Raw genomic sequence first — 27691 nt, 5'->3', positions numbered from 1 at the left:
ACCACAGGGTAAAGTTCAAGATGGGCAGCATTTGATTTAAATTGCTCACAACTGTATTCCCGCTCTTACTGTTTAAGAACATTTAATCTAACAAATGTTTTTTATTCATCCATTTCTTTTTCTTTTTTTTCTGATTCTCTGCCTCTTGGTTACTACATTACATTAAATTAATTTGATTTAACTTGTATAACATGATATATATGTTTAAGAAAGGTTCAGTGGGGTTGGATTTTGATGTGAATATTTATCTAAAAGATGTTTGAAAAACATTGCGATCAATTTAAAGAAACATGACACATTTAGAGATCCCTTTGCCAAAGCTGACATTTACGTGTTCAGTCATAGTCCCCAAATCATGTTTCTGTTTTAAGTCTTTCAGTTAATGAAAAATACTAGTTAGTAGGGGAGAATGATAGGATGACTCCACATGGGGCCCTAATAATATTAGAATATTTATGGTAATGTTAACCAGGGGCCTTAAATGTAAATGTGTTCTTTTGTGCTTGTCTGAATGTTTCCAATGCTTTAAATCTTTAAATCGAAAGTACATTGAGTTGCCCTTGTGTATGAAATGCGCTATACAAATAAAGTTGCCTTACCTTGCCTTGCCTTAAATCCCTGGCGACGCCCCTGACTGTTTCTTGTTCATGTCTCTGCAAATTAATTCCAAAATAGGCTCGTATTTAGTCTGCGCTCACATTTTGAGTTATGTCTTCTTTGTTTTCTTTCACTTTCTTGTAATATATAAAGGCCCTCGCCACATCTTACAAAATAATCGTCTCTGAACTTTCACTCCAAAGTGTGTTTCAACATCGTGCTGCTTCTACTCTTTAACCATAGCCACAGTGAAGTTGTTTGAAGTTTTGTAACACAGTGGCATCAGTCCACTGTTGCCAGAAAACCAAACATACCAACAATGATTCATCTATGGCACTGATTCTTAAAAACACACTCATTTACTGTACATGTAATTCAAAATAAAAAAAATTATTTGTATCAGTTTGAGTCATGAGTGTACTTTCTTTTCTGAAAGTCATCCTGAACTCAAAAACATCAAAACACAAGGTGCTTTTGAGGCAAAGAGGGACTTCCTGATCACTCATCTACATAATATACCAAGGGGAAGTTTATCACGGACTACCCTGAATCGGGAATTTCAAAAGGTTGTTGTGATGTAGCTTTGTGCAAAAAAAACAACTCAAATGAAGCCTGGTTTCACAAAAAAACAGCTCTTGATGGTCTCAAGTCTGCAGCTGAAGCCACATCCTCCTCCAGAGACCTCACATGGCATATTCTGTGCTGCCATGTGTAAAAAAAAAAAAAAAAAAGCGCAGTGTTCCTCTCCCATCGTATGACACCGATGACTAAAACACCACAGCTTCATCGATAGCAAGAAACAAATGAAAAAATGAAATGTCAAGTACGTCAGTCAGGCGTCAAATGACATTTTTGGGGCAAAAGAAGGTGTTTCAAAAGTGTCTGGAGTAAGATGGCACATGTACCTAAAGTTAGAGGGGAAGACACTCACATGGCCATAGAAAAAAAAGAGGAGGGGAGAGAGCTACAACAGGATATTTTGTCACTATGGTTACTGGCAGCCGATACGGATCTTGATTTCTGTATGTCATGTTATTCTCAGTCAGGGTGGTGTGGTTGTGCTGTCAGGACACAGCTTAGAAAACTGAGATGAACTTTGCACAACAAGTGTGATGCCTTCAGGATCAGTGTGAGCTCTGGAAATCTTCAACATCTTCAAGCTGTGAGGTATGTTTCATCCTAATAATGTGTTTTATGTGGGGTTAATGTGTGGCTGATTCAGGTTGCAGTTAAGCTTTCATTTGATTTATGTTGTTGAAAATGTGTTTGATTCTAGAGTCAGATATGAGAAGTCTTAACTCAACAAACAAGTGTCAATTTGAACTTTAGTCAGATACTTTTAAATGTCCAAATCAACACACTTTTCATAAACTAAATCTTCTATAGTAAAGACATGATGAGTATTGGAACATACAATCATTTGGTTTTCTATAGAGACATTGAAGTGCATAAAAAAAAGTCAGTATTGTTTTTTTTTCTTGCAAACAAAAGAAATATATTTTGGGCGTTTTTGGTGCAAATCAGTGAACAAACAGATATAAGGAACACATTTAAAGCCTGAAAGAACAGTAATCCATCTTTATGAATAAAAAAATTCACAATTAAATCCATTATTAGATTAATTAATAAGTATATAAATAAATAGCAAAAAAAAAAGATTAGGTAAATGCACGGAAAAACTCTATAGTAACTAATCAGAGTTTGAGCAATTATAGTTAAAATAAAATCCCAGTTGCATTTTGAATTTTTATCCTTGACATCAAACATTTATTTTTAAAAGCTAAAACTTAATAAAGAACCTCATCGTCATTATAACTACATCACTGTGTGCTTCATATTTGCCCTAAATACCCTTCCACTTGTGCTACCAGGGCAGGAAACAAATCCTCCAACCACGCCATGTGCTGCAGGACACAGCCGTAGCAATTTTGGCCCTGACAATATAACTTTCCAATGGCATGCCATTCTGAGGCAGAGCACCCTGGGGAAGCCGACTTCCTCATATACAAGCTCGTCTCTCAACACCAAGTGTTTTTGCCGCGCAAGTGTGAGAGTGCCGCAGCTGTGTCAGAATCACTGTGAAGCTGGCTTATTGTTCACACACTTCCTTCATGTCACTATTCGCAACAAAAACAGCCACTATGTCCTGTGAGTCACTGCTCAGGTTAGCAGGGTAAAAAAGTTGGACAGCTTCTCTTTCAATACATTTCTCGTTAGATTAATGTGTAGACAGATTTTTAATGTATTCAAGATTATTTCACTCTCAAATAATATCCTGTTTTTAGTTAGTACAAACCGTACAAACCGTTAAAAATTAATTTCCCTAGATGAAACTTAAAACAAAACAGGCCCTCTCCAGCCGAGACGAGACAACTACTCTAACAGAGCTGCACATTTTTCAGTCCAGGGCTTTACTTTCACTCCATTGATACGACAGCCGGGGTAGGACAAGAAATGTGGGGATTATAGACAGGAGTATGACATGCAGCAAGAGGTTGTGGCCGGGAGTTGAACCAGCGACAGCTGAAACATGGGCTGTGGCCTTCGTATGGGTAGCGTGTGCTCTAACCACTGAGCTTTACCAGCACCCTATTTTTGTTCTCTTCAAGATATGTGAAACTTGATTGTGAAAAGCGTTGGTTAGTATGAAACAAGGGCTGAGTTTGGCCTTTAGTTTTTGTTTTACTATGAAAAAACCACAAGATGGCACCATACACCACAGAAAGTACCTGTACAGTTTGTCACATGACTGGTTGCTTTTACAGTTGTGCTCATAAGTTTACATACCCTGGCAGAATTTGTGATATTTTTTTGGCCATTTTTCAGAGAATATGAATGATAAGAGAAAAACTTTTTCTTTCACTCATGGTTAGTGGTTGGGTGAAGCCATTTATTGTGAAACAACTGTGTTTACTCTTTTTATATCATAATGACAACAGAAACTACCCAAGAAGTCATAAATTCTGCCAGAGTATGTAAACTTATGAGCACAACTGTATGTACCTCACTGTTGGTAACTGATGGGAAATCAAATAAGGGACCCAGGGTCAGATCTGGGGGATGGCTGAGGATGGCCATGCCCCCCTCTTGAAGTATGATTGTCAAACAATGGCCAATTTATGTAAAGACTAGATATTACTAGTGATTTAAAAATGTATTAAGAATTACCCCCTACATGGTTGAGGCAGATGTCTGTCTAACATTAGTCCGGTTTGGCTCAAGGTGTCTGCCCGTTTAAAGGAAGTTGCCACTGTAACTTGCTTAGTGCTACAAAGTGCTCTGCTCATGGTGGATTAAGACCAGATCAGACTGAGTCTTGACTGTAAGGTGGCACTGGATCTTATCTAGTCTTGATGTTGGGTCTCTGTTAATAATATAACGTACAGTGGCGTGTCCAGAGGGGTGGCCAAGGGTGGCACTGGCACCCCTCGAAATCCAATTGGCCACCCCAGGGGCCACCCCAAAATCCTAAACTATGATTGGCTGTTTGCCTTGTCAGAGGTGGGGTTTCTGTTAAAACATATAATTTGGGATGAGTTAAAAGGCTTTCTTTATTAGTGCCCTCAAATGGGACTTTGAAAAACATCTTTATGAAGTCCTTAAAGAATTAAGCTTAGAAGATCTAGACCACTTTGTCATGTTTTTTTTTTTTTTTCAAGTCAAACGGAATAACAACTGTTTTATACTTTAATGAAAGTAGGTTGTGAAGACAGAAAGGTTAAAATTGTATTTATTTGTAAATGCACTGGCCACCCCTGCCTATGTGACCGCCTCAGTTGGGCCACCCCAGTCAAAAAGTTCTGGACACGCCCCTGGATATTACTAGTGATGTGAAAATGTTTTAAGAATTACCCCCTACATGGTTGAGGCAGACTAATCTAACATTAGTCTGGTTTGGCTCAAGGTGTCTGCCCGTTTTAAGGAAATTTGTCCTTGCAACTGTAACTTGCTTAATGCTACAAAGTGCTCTGCTCATGGTGGATTAAGACCAGAAAAGACTGAGTCTTGACTGTAAGGTGGCACTGGTTCTTATCTTGTCTTGATGTTGGGTCTCTGTTAATAATATAACATAGAGTACGGTCTAGACCTGCTCCTTTTGTAAAGCATCTTGAGATAACATTTGTTAAGAATTGGCGCTAAATTAATAATGATTGATTGATTGATTAATTGATTGATTGATTGAGTAATACATTTTAAATACAGGTGACTTTAAAGCATCAAGGGTCACATTATGAGGCAGAGTAAAAAAAACTGACAAAAGTAAAGAGAGATTGATAAGATCATTGATCAAAGTGACATTTAAATGTTATCTCCAATTGTTCATGTATATGAACTTCCACTTTATGGAGTTTTGACAAACAGCGTGACTTCTCACTTCCTTTTTTTTAAAGCTAGGTTTCATATTTGTAATCCCTGCATGTATTTTCCCTTCTGCAAGGATTGTACAACCCCAAGAGTTTCATTTCAACAAAGACTTTTTGTTTTTCAACGTGACACATGTCTGATTTTGCTTCTCTTAAAATACACACTTCCTGAATTACACTTCTGAATCATTGTGGAGGGGAAATTAAGACAATGTCTAGCCAAAGTATTTACACTCCATTATGTTTCTGTTTGCAGTTGTTGGCTGTGAAAATATCAAGATGGATTCCACCACTCTGCCTACAGATGCCATCCTCTTCTCCACCATCAATATCTATGACAACACTTCCTGTGACACCCTCTATGCCCATCGGGACTACGCCAGGGTCCTAATGCCTCTCTTCTATTCTCTTGTTTTCATTGTTGGCCTTCTTGGGAATTGCCTCGCACTTCACGTCATCCGACCCAATCTGAAGAAGATCAACTCCACCACCTTATACTCCCTCAATCTGGTCATCTCAGACATCCTCTTCACCTTCTCTCTGCCACTGAGGATCCTGTACTACGCTCTGGGCTTTCATTGGCCTCTGGGCGAGACGATGTGCAAGATTTCCGGCCTTGTTTTCTACATCAACACTTACGCTGGAGTCAATTTCATGACCTGCCTAAGCGTGGACCGTTTCATCGCCGTAGTTCTGCCTCTGCGCTATGCCCGACTCAGGAAGGTCAGTAACGTGAAGTACATTTGCCTCGGCGTTTGGCTGCTGGTCTTAGCACAGACCCTCCCTCTTCTGAGCAGTCCTATGACCAATGTGGAGTCTGATGGCTTCATCACCTGTATGGAATACCCAAACTTCGAGAAGGTTGACAACATTGCCCCTGTACTGATTGGCGCCGTCTTCCTTGGTTATGTCGTCCCTGTGGTGACCATCCTGGTGTGTTACTCCGTCTTGTGCTCCAAACTCCGCCTCACTGCGAAGAACAATCATTTGACGGAAAAGTCTGGCCGTAGCCGCAAAGCTATCGGTGTGATCTGTTGCGTATCTCTCGTGTTCGTCGTCTGCTACAGCCCCTATCACATCGACATCCTGCAGTACATGATCCGCAAGCTAGTGTACGAACCTGACTGCACCGAGCTCACGGCCTTCCAGGTGTCGCTGCATGTCACAGTGTGTCTGATGAACCTTAACTCCTGCTTGGATCCTTTTATCTACTTCTTTGCCTGCAAGGGTTACAAGAGGAAGCTCCTGAAGCTGCTGAAGTTACATGTCAGCATGTCGTTCTCAAGCGCTGTTAGGACATCGCCGGAAGGCTCGTCCAAGGATTTTATTGATGGGAACAAGATCCACCTTAACAGTTCCACTGCAGTTACAACCGAGAGACTCACGGATAGAAGATCAAGGCTGCATGAGTAAAACATAGAACTATGACTTGTGCAAGATGAGGCGTCCCTTAATGTCTGGGCTTACTTAAAATCATAACCGGACAAATAATGTTACACACACATGGCAACAGGGACTTCAGTCAGCTACTCAGCATCTGAATCCTTAGGAATTCAGCTGCCCTTGGACCGGATTAGAGGACACGAGGGAAGGATTTAAAAAGAGCATCAACAGAATGACTTCCTGTGCTTACATGCTTTCTTATGGATATTGGGGACTTTCTCAGGAAAGCAGAGATTAATGCAGCTGTGGAACAAAGGATGAAACCTCTCCTAAAACGTGCTTGTCTGCTGCCCATGGACTAAGCCTGTAAGATGTAGAGCACAATGAGAAAGGCCAGTAAAATGAGACACTGTTTCAACACCGACTTGATCTGCTACCCTAACCCCAACCCAATCTGCTGACCTTATCTTTTGAAGGAAACAGCCTGATATCTGCATGCAATGACTGCAAATACAACCCCATCCTCCCCATGCTTGATTTGTGAAGTTCTAGCGGAAATGTATTTGATTTCAATATGAAGTCATGCTCACACATCTTACCTCTAGTTTCAGTCCAGCACACAGATCTAACATCTCAGGAAAAACGGACTTCAACAGCCTTCAAGATGAATTCACTAGTTGGAAAAGCATCAAAAATTTCCCTAATGTGACATTGTCTTACTGGGATAGATTATAATTTACAGTGTTTCACTATGATGCATTATCTGTCTTAGGGATGTCAACAATTAATCAACTATCGATTAATTGATTGTTAAGAACTCACTCCAACACATTTTTTTGTTTTGATTTCCTACCACGTGGAACAAACATCATGTGGTCACATATTTCATTCAGCTATCAGGGAGGTGTTTTACGTTTAAAGCATGTTTCGATGTGAATCAGCTGACTAAAGGTGTTGCGCACAGTGGAGACGCTCAGCTGGGGGCTGCGGCTGAGTGACAGGTCTCCACGAGTGCTTTTTTCCTCTGCCGCCGGACTGATTATGACCTGGTTGCACTCCCGGCTGATACCTGACCATGTCCACATGCTTATTTTTCTCAATAAGAACGAGTAGACAGAAAACTGGACACTGTGAGTCTGAAATATGTTTCTGTTCAGTTCCCTTATTGAAGTAAATCCACATGTTGTAGACTGAGCCTTCCCTTTATATGACTGTATGTCTGCTGAGATTATGAGCCTGCTCCACATGTGTTTAATGTTTTGAACACCTCAATACGATCGGCAGCTATTCAATGCTGTCAGTTATATACATTGTGTCGTGAAGAAAATTTTGATTCAGGGGATAAAAAGCATTTGACATTGTTTTTGACGGAAAGCGTTCACTTTTTTGTATGATTAATCGCTAAATGATCGTTAACATTTTCAAAGATTGATCACAGAAAATACTTGAAATTTACATCCCTAATGTGTATCTTTTATTGTGAACAAATCTTTTGAGTGCGTTTCCACCAACAGACTGGATGAAACATGGACCATGTGTCAGTGACATCACCCATTGTTTTTTAAAGAAGTGTTATGAAGCACAACAATGGCATTCACCATATTGGAAATGCTGACTTAACATTACTTTATATCAATCTAACAAACAGGTTAAAAAGCTACGGTGATGTGGGCCTTCAGCATTCTGGTAAGCAGCTACAGTGCACCAACTCACCAGGCCCTTATCTATGAAAATGTATACATAACCCTTAGCCTTTATAGATACTAAATAGTTGAGTTATAAAAAACAAAAGTCACATCGTATACAGTTTGTTGGACTAAAAAAATGAACCAAACCAACTGTTTGGTTTTTTTTAGTGTGGGTTGTAAATGTGTTTAAAGCTGCCGTAAAAGTGGGAGTTAAAACAGGGGACTTCTTGGGATTCCTTGGCTTCCAAAGCCAGCTCCTAGTGGATACTTGAGGAACTGCAGTTTTCTTTACTTCTGCAATTACTTCATTTTTCAGAAACACAAGTTGCTGCTTGTTTCTACCCTGAAAAAACACTTGAACACAAAACTGTAAATAATCTGAATTTAAAGCAGGAAACGCCTAGAAGTCCTTGACCTTCATTAGGCAAACAGAGTGAGCTGGGGTTGGCATGTTTTGTAGCTTTCTAGTATTTAGTGAATCTTTATTTTCCAGCCACTGTCTTTGTTTTTTTTTGTCTTTCAACCACCTTTTGAGCAGTAAAATTGTATTACACCACTGGTAGGATTGTGTATTGCAACACCCAGATGCACACACGTGATAACTCTGAGAAATCCACAGATTGAACATCGTCAAAGTGCTGCTACCACCAGTTTAAAACGCCAAGTGCGCCATTCAAAGTGCTGCCAGAAAATGAATGCCAAGTTCAACAAAATGATGTGCGTGAAAAATCAGGTGCCATATCATTTGCTTTGATCCTACATTAGTTTGCTTTGTGGCAATCTGTGTTTCATGTTACATTTTTTTTGTGTTAGGGTTCTGTTGTTTTGATTTCATGTTTGTTACATGCACACAGTGATAGATATCAGGAAAATGAAGCATCAATGATGTCAGGATGCTCACATTGTTAAAAGCTGAACTTTGGAGCACATTTTTTGAATGTTATGTTTTTATGAGGTTTGATCTGTTTTCAAAGAACTTAATAAAAAGCTTGATAAATACAGGAATGACGTTGGTGGATTGGTATCCTCTGTGATGCATTAAAACATATCAAGTATTACCTTCAAGTCAGTCTGCTTTTTCTGTATAGACTTTATTTGTGTTTGTCTCACATTCTGAGTTACATATTATACTCAACTGAGTGGTCGAGGAAAAGTTGGACACCCCCCACCCTCCCTAGTCCACCCACCCCCAATCAGGATGTAAAGTCAGGGTTCACGATATATCAATGAAATCAAAAACAACAGTACCAACCTATCACAACCATTGAGGTCACTATACACAAACTTTTGCAGAGTCAACACAATGTCACAAGAAGATGAATAAAATGCTATAGCATGCAATCTCTTACGGCTAATGATGCAATACATAGCTACTTGAATCCAGAAATAGCCGCACCCCTTAAGGTGGCATTGAGCTTTGGACATGTGAAAGAAATAGTGACCAAGTTTTGATGTATTTCTCAACTGGAGTACATTTTCTCTAACTTTAGGAACATAATCAGGTCATGAATCCAAAGAAAAGACTGCTTTTGAATCCTTATTGCTTTGAGCTCTTAAAACAAAAAAATAAAGTTGTTTGTGCCATTTAACACTTTCAGTTTGTTACACTTGTGGATGGAAGGCAGTGTGAGCGGAAGAGTGGACACAGAGGAGTTGGATTTCTGAACAGGAAAAAAATAAAAGTTTCTTTAGACCGGCCACCGGACACTCATGTATCGACAAAAAGGGAAAAAAAGGAAACTGGTAACAGGAAAACTCCCTCCTCAAATTCCTGACTGTGACAAAGGCTGACTAACCAGCCTACTGTTTCCTTTCTCCTTTTATACCCTGTTACCTGATGAGCCAATCAGGGAGGAGCTCTCAGTGCAAACTTGATTCAGGTGGAATCAATGCCCTCATCTGGTTTGAATAAGACCTAGGCTGAACACACACAAGACAATCTTTGGATCTTCACTGATATTAAAACCTTGGGAGGCCAACCACACATAAGAACAGTGCCAGACTGGTTTTGATATTATAATCATATGAACACACACACTAGACCAGGGGTTCCCAAACCTTTCAGCACGCGACCCCCAAAATATAGATGCCAAAGACTCGCGACCCCCCTGCCCCTTGAATTGATTTAATGTGGCTTCATTTAGCTGGACTGCAGAAAATTAGCGTACCTATATGAGCATGTGGCTGTGTTTCCTGTTACTTACTGCTACTGATGCTTTTGATAATTAACTGTTCACTAACCTTAAACTTAGGAGTCATCTGGCAATAAGGAAGGCAGAAAACTCATTACATTTGCTATTTTCAAGGTCTTATTACATGTTTAGCTACTACTTTTGTCAGTATTTTCTACTACAAATGGCTAAAATGTACTATTTTTAGATAACTTTTTTCATTCAACTTTATTTTTTTTTCAGTATTTTTGTGTACCACAAGTTAACAAATTATATATAAGTAATACAGAACCAACAAAGAGAAGAAAAAATAAATAATGTAAAGAAATACAAAAAAAATAAATAATAATAATAATCAGTACAAACAAAAAGGAAGATAAACATAAGAAAACTAGGTAAATAAACAAAAATAAATTAATATTTTGAGATAACTTTAAAAAAACATTCTGGATGACTTCTCACGACCCCCCATTTGTGTCTCGCGACCCCCTAGGGGGTCCCGACCCACACTTTGGGAACCCCTGCACTAGATGATTCCATAAGACTGCTAGACCACACACTTAACACAGTAGTAATGATTTCACAGGGGTAATTCCACAGGCACAAGATTGTGTTAATAAAGTTAAAGATACTATTCTTGAGGTCATATTATTACTAAAGTAAATAAAACATGATTCAGATTTTTATATGAAACCCATATATTGACTTAAGAGGTAAATTTAAATGTAAAAGTCAACTTAATGAGCAGTCTGTTCAACACCTTGGTTTTCTGAGTGGAGAGAAGAAGACTGCGAACAACTTTGCTTGTTTACTTCTGGATTTTGAGGAAGTGGTTTGTGGTCATGATAGACATCTCCCATATGCCTTTACATTCATTTCAAACTTTGCTCTTTAGTTCTAACAGTTAATAATTACAAAAGCAACTCCTGAATTCATTGTGACGAGATCTGTTTGGATGTCTGAGGGAGATAAAACATTAGGGAGTCATTTGTTGAACTATTTAACATTCTCTTTTTCAGTTAAGGCCAAACATTGTATAATCTTATAAAAAGATGTCTTTATTTAAAATATGTTTTTAATAGCTAATGTGCAGAATTGAAGAGAGCACAATAATGTTACACGAGTACATCGGTATTAACATTTGTAAGTACGTTATGTTGTAGATGAAGTTTTGAGCTAAATACTAATATCAACATTTTTGTTTTGCTTTACAGAGTGCAAGACATAGCGAGTGAAAACATTAAAGCACACGACAAAGGTAAGGAGAGCTAAAATGAGTTAAAGCTAGGGTTGGTAGTCTCGGAAAACCAGCATGAATTTGAATGTAGCTTTTTCTCAGGACTCCGTCTAACCCCTCCCCTCCTCCCTCGGAGCTCCTCCAAAACGACGCCCCCCCGCTCACATGCACGAGTGCCGCTGATTCTCGACCATATGATGGTGACTGATTCAAAACCGGTCCTCACCAAAACATTATCATAGTGAAAGTTAAAAACACAAACAAACATGGCTGCTGTTAGTACTCACAATGTCATTCTAGCATTATCCAGTTGTACTGGTGACACGATATCAGGAGAAAAGTTATAACACATATAAAACTGTAACAGCTCTACTGTTTGTTAAACGTGTTCAGTGTAGATGTTCTCAATTCCTACAGTGTTGATGGTCAGTGAAGGCATCAGGAGAGGTGTAGAGTGTGTGAGTGGGAGAGAGGAGAGGAGAAGTTCTTCATTCATTCAAACATTGATTGTTGCTTTGTTGGTTGGCGTGATCACGGCCGACAGTGACCGGTTATTAAAGCTCAACGTGTTCACGAATCAGCTCGTCATCACTACAGCGTCCGGACAGACACTACAATAAACATATATTTTCTGTAGGACTTACTGAACGTCATTAATTATTCTGCTTGTTGGTGAGAGCTTTTTAGACTCTGATCCGGACTACAGTCCTGAGCAAAGCACCTCATCAGGTCAGAGGGGACAGGCCCGAGGACGAGCGAGAGGGGCAGTAAATAGAGTCAGGGGAAGCAGAGGCAGGAGACGGGGACTCAGAGTGCACGCAGGGGAAATGTACGCGCAGGAGGAGGGCAGAACGGCAGGATGGGATTTGATTGGTTTAAAATTTGGGGAGCCAAAAAACGGTGATTGGTTAGTGTTTTCCCAGGTTTACTCCGGCTGTAGATAGCAGTTTTTTTTCACTCTTTTTTAGGAACACATTATGTATTGATTGCCATCAGGAGATAAAGATCATTTTAACCAGTATGACAAAAAGTGTATCTAAATCTGATTACCAACCCTAGCTTTAAATAAAAACAATAATAAATAACATGCAGAAATTAAAAAGTCAGTGATGAGTTAAGAAATAAAAGCACATTTTAAAAAGTGTGTTTTTAAAAGAGATTTAAAAGAGGAAAAGGAGGTGGCTCGCCTGATCTCCTCCGGCAGGTCATTCCAGAGTGACGGGGCCCTGACTGCAGAGGCCCGGTCGCCTCTGGTTTTTAACTTCGCCCTTGGGAGTTCCAAGAAGGACCTGCTAGAAGATCTCAGGCAGCAATTGGGGACATACATTTTAAGGCATTCACTTAGGTACTCAGGGGCCAGTCCATTTATTGCTTTAGAAGTGAGTGTTGAAATCTTAAAATCAATTGAAATGCAGCTAAGGGTTGTGGCCAGAAGTCTGACCGCTGTGACCAGGACTAAAGCCTTTGTAGACGGGACACCGTGCTTAAACCACAAGGCCTTCCAGCACCCACAAGCAAAAACGCTTTGCTGAACATCTTCTTGAAAACTGTGTCTAAACGAAAGGAAAATAAAAAAGAGAATGCATACTTGTTTTATTTTTTATAACAGGTATACTATGATTAGACCTCTAAAAAAAGATCCATACTGAAAACTTATTGTGTTAAATTGTGGCTCTGATTACAGAGCTACTTCCTTAATGGACTAGACTGCAGAAGCCATTTAGATTTTGTATAATGCACCAATAGATAAGAGAATCCTATCAATGCTAAAATACTGTAACACTTCTATCTTAAATCATGATAATTATTCCCACTAACACACTTAAACTTTTGATCCTTCTCCCCTTGAAACATTCACATGATAAACAAAGATACTATTGGTGGTAATTAAGCAAACCACAGTGTCATCAGATGTTTATTTGCACTTGGACCTTCTCATAAGCTTTATTTTACACTTCTTTATTTTTCATTTTGTGCTTCTGAAACATGTCCCTTGATGATAGTCTGGCAATGTTTATTCCAAAGAGCCGTATTTCACACATATAATTGCCATCTGCTTCATCACTCCTTTTGTTTCTATCAGCCGATTTCATGGGGGATTAGAAGAAAGTGGGCAAGAAAGCATGAGAACTTTATTTACACTTCTGAAACATGGATATTTAAGAGGTGTGAATCGGTCCGGTGATATATTTTAAAGATGTTTCTAAAAACAGTTTCAGCTTATTGTTACTTTACCAAGGCATTCACTGTGCAGAACACTGGAGGTCTGTTTTCACAATCACCCACCTCTGTGGGCATTTCTCAGTTTTAGGAGTTTAAGGTTTTCACATGAAAGATGTTGTAACATTGCACAAGTACTTTGGAAGTCATTGTGAAACGTACCGAAGAGTGATATTCAAATTGATAACTCCAGTAGACAAGAACTCACAAAGACGTTTCAGGGAAGTGGTGTCAAACTTTTGTAAATTAAATGTGTTTGCATATTGATAGATTCTCAAAGAAAAAATAGGACTTTTAAAAAATGTTTTATATATATTTGTGATGCCACATGGGGTGTAAATCAGAAGGAGGTGTGATGTGGTGTTTTTGTTAAGTTATGTACTTCATTATTTGGTGGTTCAGTTGTCATTTCCAGCAGTTTTTTTCTGGTTTTGTTAAACTCTGTCTGTATTGCTTCACCTTCTGCCTTTGTGTTCTCCCTCCTTTGTGATTGTGTGCCCTGCCATTATTGTTCTCATATCTCTTGTAATTCTCACCTGTGTCAAATCACCTTGGCTGTTTTCGCAACGGCCTGCTACATACTACCTACGAATGTAGTTTGAATTTAGTATGTAGTAAGACTGTTCTGTTCGATCTGTTATGCCGTGTGCTTGGCCAGACGTCACTGGATTTCCGGTCTTGGAAAGCGGAAGTAAAAAACACCCAATCTGATAGCAAAACTACTTCTTTAGCGTCCACATATGATTAAAAAAGTGAAGAAGTGGTTTACACGGAATTTTATAATTTTCACAGCATCTAAAAACTGACTTTCCCCTGTCAAAGAAGGAGAAAAACAAAAGGGGAAAGTTAGCGCTGTGCATTGTGGGAAACAGTACGGGAGTTTTGGCATACTGCAGATTTTGCCCTTGTTCACTTACTACATACTGAATTTTGGCCAAATCAGTACGTACTGCTAGTATAGTAGGCTGTTTCGAAAGCAGCCCTTGTGTTTCTCTGTGCTCTGTTCTTTACCTATTTTTGTCTGATTCAGTAGGATCTTTTTAAAATTGATCTTTCATTTCCTATGTCTGCTTGTTCCAAAGTAATATGTGTCGTGGAATTTTCATAGTCTTATATATATGTATGTAAGAATGTTTAACTATTGTATTCTTTCAGTCTAAATGTCATGTTTAGAGTAACTTGTTTCCTATGTCGTCTGTGACGGGCAAGATCGTGTCAGGGTAGTAGTCAAGGTCTCTCCCCCTGCTCCCGTCTTTATCTATGTGTTATGGCCGACTTACTGTCTCCAGAACTAGAGCACAGGTCTTCTTCTTACTTGTTGTGTTCCTATAGTCCAAACATGGTTATCTAACTTTAGTGTCGTCTTCAGAGGGAATAAATACCATGCCAAGGGTTTTGTCTTGCAGAACTGACTTGGCATTGCACTGCACTCTCCTGCCTGTGTACTGTTATGTTATTTCTCCTTGATCAAGTTCTACATAAACTATTTCAACGTAAGCCGTCCGAGTCTCCTGAGTCTTCTGTGTCTAGTGTCCAGTTTGTTGCTGAATTCCATCACAATATGGTTTGATGAAATATATTAGATAGGGTCAAATCTTAAATCGAGTAATCCAGAAAAGAGAGGACTATGGATCACATCAGGTAATCAAATCCTGTCTTTTGTTTGGGTAAAACCTTCAGTTTGTGGTGTTCAGAACTTTTGAGCAGGATTTAGACAACTTCCATATACAGAAATCCATCATCCTGATCTCAGCAGAGGGCTGGATAAGGCTGGATCATATTAAATATGAGAAAACATTTTTTTTATTTAGCACATTTTGAATAGTGACCAGGCATCATTGGATGTCAGAAATAATAATAATAATAATAATAATAAGTATTATTATTATTATTATTATTATTATTATTATTATTATTGGTATTATTAATAATAATAATACAAATAGTAATAATAATAATAATAATAATAATAATAATACTACATTTTATTCAAAGGCGCCTTTCTGAGCACTCAAGGTCACCATAGAGGGTAAAGTTAAAAAAGAACAATATACAAATTAGGCTGATAAAATCAACAAGGCATGATCCAGTGTAAATAATAAATAAAATAAAATTAACAGGATAAGATAAAGTGCAGTGAAGGTGTGTAATCAGAGTGAATATGACAATCTAAAAAGATGTGTTTTGAGATGGGATTTGAAAATGGAAAGAGAGTTAATGTTACAGATGTCTGTTGGGAGGGAGTTCCAGAGGTGGAGGGCAGACCCGCTGAAGGCTCTGGACCCCATGGTGGTTAAGCGGGCGGGTGGTGCAGTGAGGTAAATGGAGGAAGACCTGAGAGTGCAGCTGGGTGTGTTGAATAGTCAAAACGATCTCTGAGCAGCTGCACTACAGTCATGGCCAAAAGTTTTGAGAATGACACAAATATTACATTTTCACAAAGTCTGCTGCTTCAGGGTTTTTAGGTGTTTTTGTCAGATGTTTCTATGGTATAATGAAATACAATTAGAAGCATTTCATAAGTATCAAAAGCTATTATTGAGAATTACACAGAATTCATGCAATAAGTCAATATTTGCAGTGTTGACCCTTCTTTTTCAAGACCTCTGCAATTCTCCCTGGCATGCTGTCAATCAACTTCTGGACCAAATCCTGACTGATGGCAGTCCATTCTTGCATAATCAATGCTTGGAGTTTGTCAGAATTTGTGGGTTTTTGATTGTCCACCCGCCTCTTGAGGATTGACCACAAGTTCTCAATGGGATTAAGATCTGGGGAGTTTCCTGGCCAAGGGCCCAAAATCTTAATGTTTTGTTCCCCGAGCCATTTTGTTATGACTTTTGCTTTATGGCAAGGTGCTCCATCATGCTGGAAAAGGCATTCTTCATCACCAAACTGCCCTTGGATGGTTGGGAGAAGTTGCTCTCGGAGGACGTTCTGGTACCATTCTTTATTCATGGCTGTGTTTTTAGGCAAGATTGTGAGAGAGCCCAAGCCCTTGACCAAAAAGCAACCCCACACATGAATGGTCTCAGGATGCTTCACTGTTGGCAAGAGACAGGACTGATGGTAGCGCTCACCTCGTCTTCTCCGAACAAGCCTTCCTCCAGATGCCCCAAACAATCGGAAAGGGGATTCATCAGAGAAAATGACTTTACCCCAGTCCTCAGCAGTCCAGTCCCTGTACCTTCTGCAGAATATCAGTCTGTCCCTGATGTTTTTACTGGAGAGAAGTGGCTTCTTTACTGCCCTCCTTGACACCAGGCCTTCCTCCAAAAGTGTTCGCCTCACTGTGCGTGCAGATGCACTCACATCTGCCTGCTGCCATTCCTGAGCAAGCTCTGCACTGGTGGTGGCCCGATCCCGCAGCTGTAACACCTTCAGGAGACGGTCCTGGCGCTTGCTGGACTTTCTTGGGCGCCCTGGAGCCTGTTTGGCAACAATTGAACCTCTCTCCTTGAAGTTCTTGATAATTCGATAGACGGTTGACTGAGGTGCAATCTTACTCGCTGCTATAAACTTCCCTGTTAGGCCCTTTTTGTGCAATGCAATGATGGCTGCACGTGTTTCCTTGCAGGTAACCATGGCTAACAAATGAGGAACAATGGTGTCATGCACCATCTTCCTTTTAAAGTGTCCAGTCACTCAATCATGACAGATTGATCGCCAGCCTTGTCCTCATCAACACCCACACCTGTGTTAATGTGTGTGACACCTGTGTGTCATTGAAATTATGTTAGCTGGTCCTTTTGTGGCAGGGCTGAAATGCAGTGGAAATGTGTTTTTGGTGATAAAGTTCATTTTCAAGGCAAAGAGGGACTTTGCAATTAATTGTAGTTGAGCTGATCACTCCTCATAACATTCTGGAGTATATGCAAATTGCCATTATAAAAACTGAAACAGCAGACTTTGTGAAAATTAATATTTATGTCATTCTCAAAACTTTTGGCCATGACTGTATATTGACATTGATTGGGCTTTTTGTACATGCACTCCTGCATTTTTCTTAATGTGTAGCAGTGTTATCCTTAATACTGGAAATAAACAGTTACAGAGAATGAGCACTTTTAAGCTGTCCCCTCTACGTCATGGTTTTGGACCCCTGTAGAGTAGCAGGACAGCATTTATTTGAATAATACATTTCCTTAATGTATTTCCTAAATGAAAACACTGGTAAGAAGTGCTTTACATTATTATGGCCTTAAACTATTCAAATACAAAATTCTGGAATTTTGAAAGTGATTAAAAATGTGATTAATGACAGTTATGAACTTAAATTCTGTGATATAAGAACAGTGTTAACTATCTTTTAAACAGCTGTTTAAATGTATTCATACTGATTTTTCTGTGTTGTTTTTGATCTTCATTGCTTGGGAACTCATTTCAAAACGATGACTGTAGCACACAACATACATATATTTCGTAATAGCCCAATGCAATGTGTCTATAGAAGGAAGTTTGAAGTAAGACTGTTTCTAAACAGAGTGGGAGAGAGCTGTATGTTTTTGTTGAATGTTACTGTTGTGGTTTGTGTTTTGTGTTTAACTCTGTAAAGCACTTTGAATTGCTCTTTGTATGAATGTTGCTTTATGAATAAACCTGCCTTGTCTTGTCTAAACCTCTGATTTCTGTAGTGACTGTTCTCAACCACTAGAGGGCAGTGGAAAACAGGGCAAAGACAGGATGGCTGAGGAAGTGAAGCAGACTCTTCAGTGTTGGCCGAATCTATTCATTCAAATAAGTTGAGTTTAGTTTAAAATTTAAATTTAATATTCTTGACAGAAACCAGATTATGGGATTAATGGATGATGAGAAGAACTAAAAGACAGAGCATGATGTTGTTTTGACAGATACCTGGAAGGATGCATGCACTTTTTTTTTTCCCCCCACAGGTGAACAATAAACACCCAAACTGTATTAAGCAGTGGGAGACTTACAAAGGCAAGCACATGACGAGAATCAAAGAGGAAAACATCACACAGACTGTTGTCATAACAACATATTGCAATGAACACAGTGTACCATCTGGTCTGAGATTTTAAGACACATCGAGAGGACGAGCAGACAACGATTTCCCGGGAAGAAGAAAAAGACTGAATGAGAGTCTTTCTTATTAACATTGTTTTGAGTAGCGTAGTGCGTGGAAAAATCTCAGTGTCACCGCAGTGGGAAGGCTCTGAGATGATAAAAAAAAAGTGTAAGTCGTGGGAATGTGTGATTTACTGTGCACTTCACAAGATCTATAACGAGAACAGAAAGTAGCAGTTATGAGATCGGGGGGGGAGAAGTTTTCATTGCTCAATGTTCTTTGAGCCAAACGTCCTAATTCATAGTTGTTAGCAGCTCACACGCACATTAATCACACACATTAATCTGTATTCAATCCAGGTCCACACTGACCTTGAGCTCTTCACCTGAGCTATGCGCTCTGCATCCATTAAGTGGACGTGGTGTAAAACCATCTCACAGCATCAGCGTGAAGTGTCTATTACCCACCATCTTATTTCCTGTTTATATGGCAACTGCCTCAACATCCTGTTTTTAATTACTTCTCTCCAGCAGCAGATGCTTCTCACTGCAACCTGCTGTGGATTACTCCCCTGAGAACTAATGTGCTGTGACAGACCCCACTTTTCCAATCAATAACTCGCCCTAAATCTGCCATCTCTCTGCCTGCCAAACACACTCCCACTTCTAATGGCACATCATTTTCTTTAAGGGGGTGTAATTGCAGACAGTGGAAAGCTGTAGCCTCTTTGTGTTTCCAACTACGTAGATACTGTAAGGGAATCTGAAAGTGCAACACAGTCCACACAGGAAGTGATGGGGGGGCTTTACACAGTGTTCAGCCTCGCCACCGTTTCCATCACATTACCCTTTGAGAAAGCGTTCACTTCCCTGTTTTGGCTGAGTGCTCCGATAAATCGGCACACTTCTTCATAGAGCTGTTGGTGCAATGCATGTCAAGATGTTTGTGTGATTTCTATGGTAAGTGCAGTCTTTTATTGTCCAGACAAAGCTACCTGATAGGTTTGACCTTTAACTCAAAAGGGGAGGAAGTGTCTCTAGCAGCCATGTATCAAAGTCATTTAAAAGTGTCTTTTGATGAAGAGTTTTGGGATGAACTAATTTAATTTTTTTCTGCAATTTTGTGATTATTCTTCTTCTTTTACTGTACATGATCATCCATTTAACAGAACACAAAACAGAGGATTTGTATAAGTAGCATAGAGTGGAAAAAAAAAAACCAAATGAAACAAGGATGTCACATGATTTCATGTCAATACATCGCATCAACTTCTCAAGAACTTTTACTTCTACATTCTTCACCCACGTAACAGATTTCAGTAACATCTCTGCTCTTTCACTGCTAAACTTCACAATGTTATCGCTCGTTTCTTAAAAATATAATCATGGATTGACACACAGACATGTTCTGTCTGTAACTGTCTCCGGCAGTGCAGCTGCACCGATTTAAAAATATATATTCAAATTAACAAGCAGTAGACTAAGTTCTGCAAATTGACAAACAGTTCCAACATGTTCATATTTAGACGCAGCTTCCAGCTCTTCATAGTTTCTCTATTTTCTAATGCTACCACACAGACCGTTACTCTGCTTTATTTTTTAAAGTTATATTTCTGGGGCCTTTTGGCCTTTTATTAGATCAGACAGCTGAAGAGAGACAGGAAATATGAGAAATAGAGAGTGGGGGAAGAAATGCAGCAAATGTTTGTGGCCAGGTGTCGAACCGGGTGACTGCTGCAACAAGGACTACAGCCTCTGTACATGGGGCGCATGCTTGAACCGCCAGGCCAATGGCACCCTATCTACTGTGCTTTTTCAAAAAGGAACATTATAGTTGTATAGAGTTTTACATTTTTAGAATTTAAACTGATGTGAAGTTTCCTCAAATAACTACATAATGTGCAAGAGTAAGTGATATTACTGTCTTTTTTCCTCAAAGGTGAAATTTTAATTCTAATGGATGAATAATGATTAAAATGACAATCGATCAGCCAACACCTTTCTGAATTTTTATCTTTAAGATGTTATCCCTTTATTTACATACAGGTTGAGAAAGAATATGAAAATGGGGAGAGGGGGAATGATGTGGTGAAGGGCAGTGGGTCAAAGTTGTACCCTGGCTGTTCACTTTGAAGGATTTAGTCTCTGTACACGAGGTGTGCAATTTGATGGCTGAGCTAAACTGGCATCCCAATTTCAACATTACTCTGCCAGCTGATGATACATTTCAGGACTATTGAAATATATAAATTTTCCCCCCAAGAGCCAAAACACATCCAAAATAGTATACCCATCTCCACAGCAATATCATACTTGCTATATGCTGTTGAGTTGTGCTATTTATTTTGACATGTGCTGCTGACCTCTTGGCCAGGTTGCCCTTGTAAATGAGGTCTTGATCTCAATGGGTCTCATCTGGTTAAATAAAGGTTAAATAAGAAAAAAAAATAAAAATACTGATGTCAGAACTTTCAATAGAAGGACATCAACAACATGACAACAAATACGCTGTCATGTGGGATAAAATCAGTCAGTTTTCTCAAGACACTTTACAAAAAGATCAGGTCTAGACTGAACTCTGTTAGACTATTCAGAAAGACCCACCACAAGCAACTCTATGCTAGATTCAGCAGGTAACAGTGACAGGAAGAACGTCTTTTTCAACAGGCAGAAACCTCAAGCAGAACCAGACACATGTTGAGCAGCCATCTGCCTGGACTCTAATGGGCTCACAGAAAGACATGGATAGAGTCAAGCAACAAAGATTGATCAAATAGATGAATGGCTACAATGCCAGTAATACTGGAAAAAGTATGTGTGTGTGGTATTAGCAGGAACAGGAACAGCAAAGTTTGATCATCGACTCTTCAGTCCAATATTAACATTTACAACTACAATGATGATAAACTAGGGAGGGCTGATAATGTTAGCTATTGTTGGAGTCAAGAAGCTCTAACATAAAATATGATCCAGTGATTGATGAACTGACGAACTCCAATGTCTTACTTATTTCTATAAGTTTCAGGATGAATCTGGATCCAAACTGCTCCAACATGTCCGTGGTTTCGGCTGTCATGAAACCAGATCAGGGGCCGATGGACTACCGCGTGTCAGGCATGGTCTTCTCCTGCTTCATCCTCATCATCGGAGTCATCGTCAATCTCACTGCTATATGGGTGTTTGCTCTGACCACCAAGAAGAGGAACTCTGTCACTGTGTACATGATAAACGTGGCAGTAGTGGACCTGACCTTCATCCTGCTGCTTCCCTTCAGAATAGTTTACTACCACCTGGACTACTGGCCGTTTGGAGATGTGTTTTGCAGGATCACAGCCGCTCTCACCATCTTCTACCCCTGCATGGCTCTGTGGCTGTTCGCTCTCATCAGTGCTGACCGCTACATGGCCATTGTCCAGCCGAAGCACAGCAAAGAGCTGAGGAACGTCCCTAAAGCTGTGGTGGGGAGTTTGGGGGTGTGGCTCATGACTCTTGGCAGCACTGTGCCCCTGCTTTTCCCAGCGGATGATCCCGATAGTGTCTCCAACTTCACCACCTGCATCAAAATGCAAGACATCATCTACATGCGCCACGACAACCCGGTCAACTTTGTGCGACTGATCTGCTTCTTCCTGGTTCCCATTTTTATAATGATTGGCTGCTATGTAGTCATTGTAGATAATCTCATCCACGGCAGAACCTCCAAACTCAAACCTAAAGTGAAGCAGAAGTCCATCCGGATCATCATTACGCTGATCATCCAAGTATTGGTGTGTTTTGTGCCGTTCCATGTGTGTCTAGTCGTGCGTTTGCTCGGAGAAGGCCAAGATGGCGGCTTCAGCACATGGGCAGTCTTCACGACATACCTGATGAACATGAGCACTGTGTTGGACATCATCCTGTTCTACATTGTCTCCAAACAGTTCCAGGACAGGGTGATTAGTGTGATTCTCTACAGGAACTACCTTCGGAGCGTGAGACGGAAGAGCAGGCACACATACACAGGCAGCACCCGATCCATGAGCAACATGCCCAGCGCGATGATATGAAACAACCATCAAACTTCTGTGCTTTCACACTGATATGTACTGCTCAGGCTTTGTAACACTGAACGCATCACTGTGCACAGGGCTTATTATCAAAAGGATCAAAACTTGCAATTAATTTCCAAGGTGTAATTTACACTCACAGTATGGGAGTGCTGCTGTTGTGGCGAAAACATCTGTGTTCAGAGCTGATTGACTCACCCAGGAGACTTGAGATGTTTTCTGTGCATCTTTGCTCTGGCAGACAGAGCACGAATAACTGTGGCTCAGGTGTAACACATGCAGGCGAAAATGAAGCTCATAATCATTAAAAACATAGCCCACAGTAAGTTAGTGTTTGCTTTTGCAATTATGTAGAAAACTCAGCCACATCAACCAACAACTTTCAGAAGTGACAACTCTCCATGGGGGGGAAACCTACAGGAAACAACGGTGGGTTTTTTCACAATGCACAAAACATCGCCTATGAGTAACCTCAGTGCTGCAGACTTAAATATAACCATGTCTGCTGATTGATGCCGTGCATGCATGAGGTGCAAATAATCCATTTGACTGGTGTCATTTCATTTCACACAAACACCTGACAGGACATCATTGTACCAGACACCACAAACAGCAATGTGGAAACTAGATCACAAGCATAACACAGTATTAACTACCGTACAGAAGTATGGTTTAGTGAAGCTACTTAACCCCCTTAAATGTTGCGGGTCAAATTGATCCTTTTTAAAGTCTATTTTAGGCAATATATGCCTTCCAAACCAGCTAAATGCAGCATAAAGATCTGGGCAGCATGTGACAGAAGAGGTGTCGTGTTAATTTATTAACATCACTTCATAAAAAAAATTCTAAATTTAAAATAAAATAAACAAAATTTGAAGCCATGTAAAACTATTGTATTTATATTTAGGGATTTTAATGTACATTAAAAAAAAGTTTTAACATTAATTTTAATTAAAAACGAGTGAGTTATCCTCATTGAACCATCATCTGTGAGAATTTAAGAACACCAATGGACTAAATCTTAATTTAAATGGTTAGTAATGGAGTTAAAAATTAGATTTAAAAAATGTGTATTGGGATTTTTTGGGGGTTCTGACACTTTTGGATAATTCAATATGCCCCGGGTCAAATTGCCCCAGGACCATTATTGCTGTTCCAGAGAAACGAACATAACAGGAGGGTTAACAAGCGGTTTTATCTACTGTTTAAAAAAAGATCAAATTCCCAAACACAACACAATATAAGCTAAAGCATGCTAGCAAGTCAGATGCTAGAAAAAATGTCACTCAATGAGTGTACTGTAAAAAGTGCTCACGACACAAGTGGGCACTTTTTCACTTCAGTGAATTGTCATTTAAGCTGGTTGACAGAGATTTTCCTCTGACATCAAAGTCAGGGTGGGAAGCTCAGTCATTGCAATGTCCTGCTATTCTTCAGATTTAGATTATTAACAAAGACCTAATGACAAAATCATATACAGCTCATTTCTATCTAACGTCAACAAGCTAGGAAATGGCTAGATGCTAACATTACAGATAGTGTTAACAGATACAATCAGAAGGGCCATATTTAAATTTGCTACTACATAATAGATTGGTAACCACATGACAACAGCTAATGTTAGCATTCAGCCCCTCTCTATACCACAAGTTAGGAAATGACTTGACGCTAACAATACAGTAGTTATAAGAAACAATAGGTTAAAACAAAATATTTGAGAGAGCTCAAATACCTTACAACAGATGTTAGAAGTTAGCATTTAACCACTCCATTGCTAATATTAGCCTTGAGGTTGGGCAGGGGTTCCCAAAGTGTGGGTCGGGACCTCCTGGGGGGTCATATCACAAAAATGGGGGGGTCGTGAGATGTCTTCAAAAATATTTTTTTTGTCAAAGTTATCTAAAATTAATGCATTTCACCTTTTACAGTAAAATATATTGACAAAAATAGTATCTTAACTTTAAATACAACCTTGAAAATAGAAAATGTAATGAGTTTTCTGCCTTTCTTTTTGCCAGATGACTCCTAAGTTTAGGGTTAGTGAACAGTCAATTATCAAAAGCATCAGTAGCAGTAGGTTAGTTCATAACGGCACAGGAAACACAGCCACATGCTCATATAGGTAGGCAAATTTTCTCCAGACCAGCTAAATGAAGACACATTAAATCACTTCGAGGGACAGTGGGGGTCGCGATTCTTTGGCAACAATATTTTGGGGGTCGGGGGCTGGAAAGTTTGGGAACCCCTGATCAAGGGAGTGGCGAAATGCTAATATTTTAGTTTGATAGGGTTAAAGTGTATAATAGGAAAGAAGTTATTCTATGCCCACATTAGGTTAGCCAGGAAATCGCCAGTAATGTTAAAAAAAATCTCTCAATCACAGTAACATTAGCTTTTCCATTTGTCTATAATAGCTCATTTTCTTAAGTATGGTGTTTGAACTTGAAACATGACCTGATGCTCACTCAGTTTTTTACTGTCTTGTCTTTTCAGTTGACACGACTATTTTAATCAAGAGGCGTTTTTCGACCGCAGAAACTTTACCCCGGAACTAGGGACTTTACCCCTGAACTACATGCGTTTCGACCGGAAGAACCAGGGTCTAAATTTAGTTCAGGGGTAGATAATATCCCCCTTGAAAGCCCCTGCTTTGGGGGGTGGTACTTTTCAAAGGTCCTGGGACATTTGGTTGAATGTAACAGTGTTTGTGGAGTTTACACAGTGGTTGAAACACAGAGGGAGTTCCTGGGAATGCATGCTAGTTTAGTTTTTTTTAAGATTAAAAAAAAAAAAATTCTCCATACGTCACTGGCCTGATTTGCACAATCTACCCGGCCGAAACACAGACAACAATGGGGGCACAGGAACCTTTTAGTTCCGGGGAAAGTAGTTCTGGGGGCTAAAAGACCCAGAACTCTTGGTTGAAATGCACTTAATGTAAGATTGGTGAAATTGTAATTCTGTCAGATTTACTACCTTTATCCTACTGTAAACCTGGAACCCAGCTGAGCTTACCATCTTGTCTATGACGTCTGAGGAACATGGCAGTCATGTGAATATGGTTTACTGTATCAAATGGGATTACTCAGTTTGCCAGTTAACTTGTAATAAAGCATCCAATAACTGCTCTTAACATTTATTTAAAAATGTGAATAATCAAAATGTGGGACTGATGCATTTTCTGGGTGTTAGGATGAAAGAAAGGGGTATGGGGTTTGTCAAAGAAGGGTTAAGTTAAATTATTAAACAGACATGACAACAAAACTTTCCTTTTCTTTAAGGGTCAAAAATAGATTATTACTTTAGTAGAGTCTATACAAGAACAAATGTGTCACTGAAATACCTTTAAATATGAGGGTGGATCAGCTGCTAGAAAGCTGATACATGTTGTGATACTACTTCACTTACAGTTCACTTCTTTAGCTCAAGCTGCCTGACAGCTGCTGTGCACATACTGACCAGGTGATGGCAGCATGGCACAGCTAGATCCTATCTTACTACCAGAGTAAGATTGAGCAGAGCTGTTTCTGCTCTCTAAGTGGAAAACTTTTGACTCTCTGTTTTACAGTTGTTTTAACCTCTCTGTTTCTCAGTTCATTTCATATTGCTTTATTAAAGATGATGTTTCAGATTCGGTTCTGTGAAATATCTTAGACATGTCATCATAGAGAGAACTTGTTAACTTCAGTCGTAAAAGCTTCCTCAACATGAATCCGACTGCAGTGTGTTTGTGGAGCATTGTGAATCCTATTGATTGGATGTTAAATGATTCAGTCACTCAAAGTGCATTTACAGTAACATCCTCAGGAGATGTCAGCAAGGCTTTTTACTAGATTTAAAGCAAGAGAGAATATTTTCTGCACGGGGATGCTTTAATGCTAGTTCTCAAGTTTCAAAATCCTGCAATCAGTTCATCCTCAATACATCTTTAAATGACAGACAAGTGATGAGTTGTGTGGTACTGAATGTGTGACAGATCTATCTCTGAGGAGTTAGTTTAACAGGCTGAAAAAAAAAACCTCAGGTTTGAAAGTGATGTTTGTGATAAGTATCCTGCAAACACATCACCTCAGGTGAGAATTAATTGGTATTTGTGTAAAATAATCAAGTTAGTGTGTCTGTCGCTCCAACACAGTCCTGACTGTGTTAGACAGTGAGTCAGTGTGGCTGAGTAACTATGTAGTGGCTCATACAGTTAGACAGTCAAGGCACCCTAGGGTGTAACCACATGTACTAAAGCAATATTTGAAAAGGTTATGACAAACACAACTTTCAAAAAAGTGGGTTAAACTGTGCAATTCTTTGAGGACACTGTTTAATTGATTAGATTTTGTTGTCAGACAAAGCCTGGAATTTCTTGCATCACTGAAGCACCTTTTGAAACACAAGAATTAAAGATCAGATACACAGACACACACATATCTGACATGACAGTACATTCACAGAACGCAGTACACAAGGCTCTTTAATGAAGATTTCAACTGGGATTGAGTTCTGCATTAAGGCTGACCAGGGTATGAAGTCTGGCCTTCTTAGGAAGTGGAGCCAGTATCTCCTGCTCGGTGGTGATTTATAGTCACTCTTCAGAACTTGGTGGGAGTCCAGACAATGTTGTTGTCTAGCCTCAACATTATTTCATTGTACACTGACTCTTACTTTTTCAAGTGATTGGCCGACAACTTTGAAAGATTTTTGATTTGCAGCAGTTTTAGCCTGAAAGAAGTGGACGGAGAAGAAATCACAGGTAAAAAAAGAGGAAAGAGATTTGTTCCATTCACTACCAATAGATGTAAAACAGCGGTGTTAAGACAGTTTCTGTTACCTCTATTTGAGGCTAATTTAATGTCTTCTTTCTAGAACAACAAATGATTGATCACGACACTCAAGAAGTCACCTGCATGATTGTTTTTATTATGGGTAGCTGCTGGAGCTTAAAGCTAATATTGGGAATTTTTCT

The 27691-nt window shown here is 39.4% G+C and overlaps 2 protein-coding genes across 2 annotated transcripts; both read left to right on the top strand.

The window, feature by feature from the left end:
- The first annotated feature begins 1637 nt into the window (after positions 1–1637).
- On the top strand, positions 1638–9094 carry gpr183a (G protein-coupled receptor 183a). Its single transcript, XM_034694550.1, has 2 exons — positions 1638–1764; positions 5218–9094. The coding sequence occupies exon 2, from the start codon at positions 5241–5243 to the stop codon at positions 6372–6374; it is 1134 nt and encodes a 377-aa protein (XP_034550441.1). The 5' UTR covers positions 1638–1764; positions 5218–5240; the 3' UTR covers positions 6375–9094.
- Positions 9095–19546: 10452 nt separating this feature from the next.
- Positions 19547–23525, top strand: gpr18 (G protein-coupled receptor 18). Its single transcript, XM_034694552.1, has 2 exons — positions 19547–19648; positions 21708–23525. Exon 2 carries the CDS (start codon positions 21715–21717, stop codon positions 22732–22734), a length of 1020 nt encoding a protein of 339 aa, XP_034550443.1. The 5' UTR covers positions 19547–19648; positions 21708–21714; the 3' UTR covers positions 22735–23525.
- Positions 23526–27691: the final 4166 nt, after the last annotated feature.

Source organism: Notolabrus celidotus, chromosome 10 (genome assembly GCF_009762535.1).
Source record: "Notolabrus celidotus isolate fNotCel1 chromosome 10, fNotCel1.pri, whole genome shotgun sequence".
Lineage (NCBI taxonomy): Eukaryota > Metazoa > Chordata > Actinopteri > Labriformes > Labridae > Notolabrus > Notolabrus celidotus.
The sequence above is the reverse complement of the archived record's forward strand: the minus strand, read 5'-3'. Positions and strand labels throughout refer to the sequence as shown.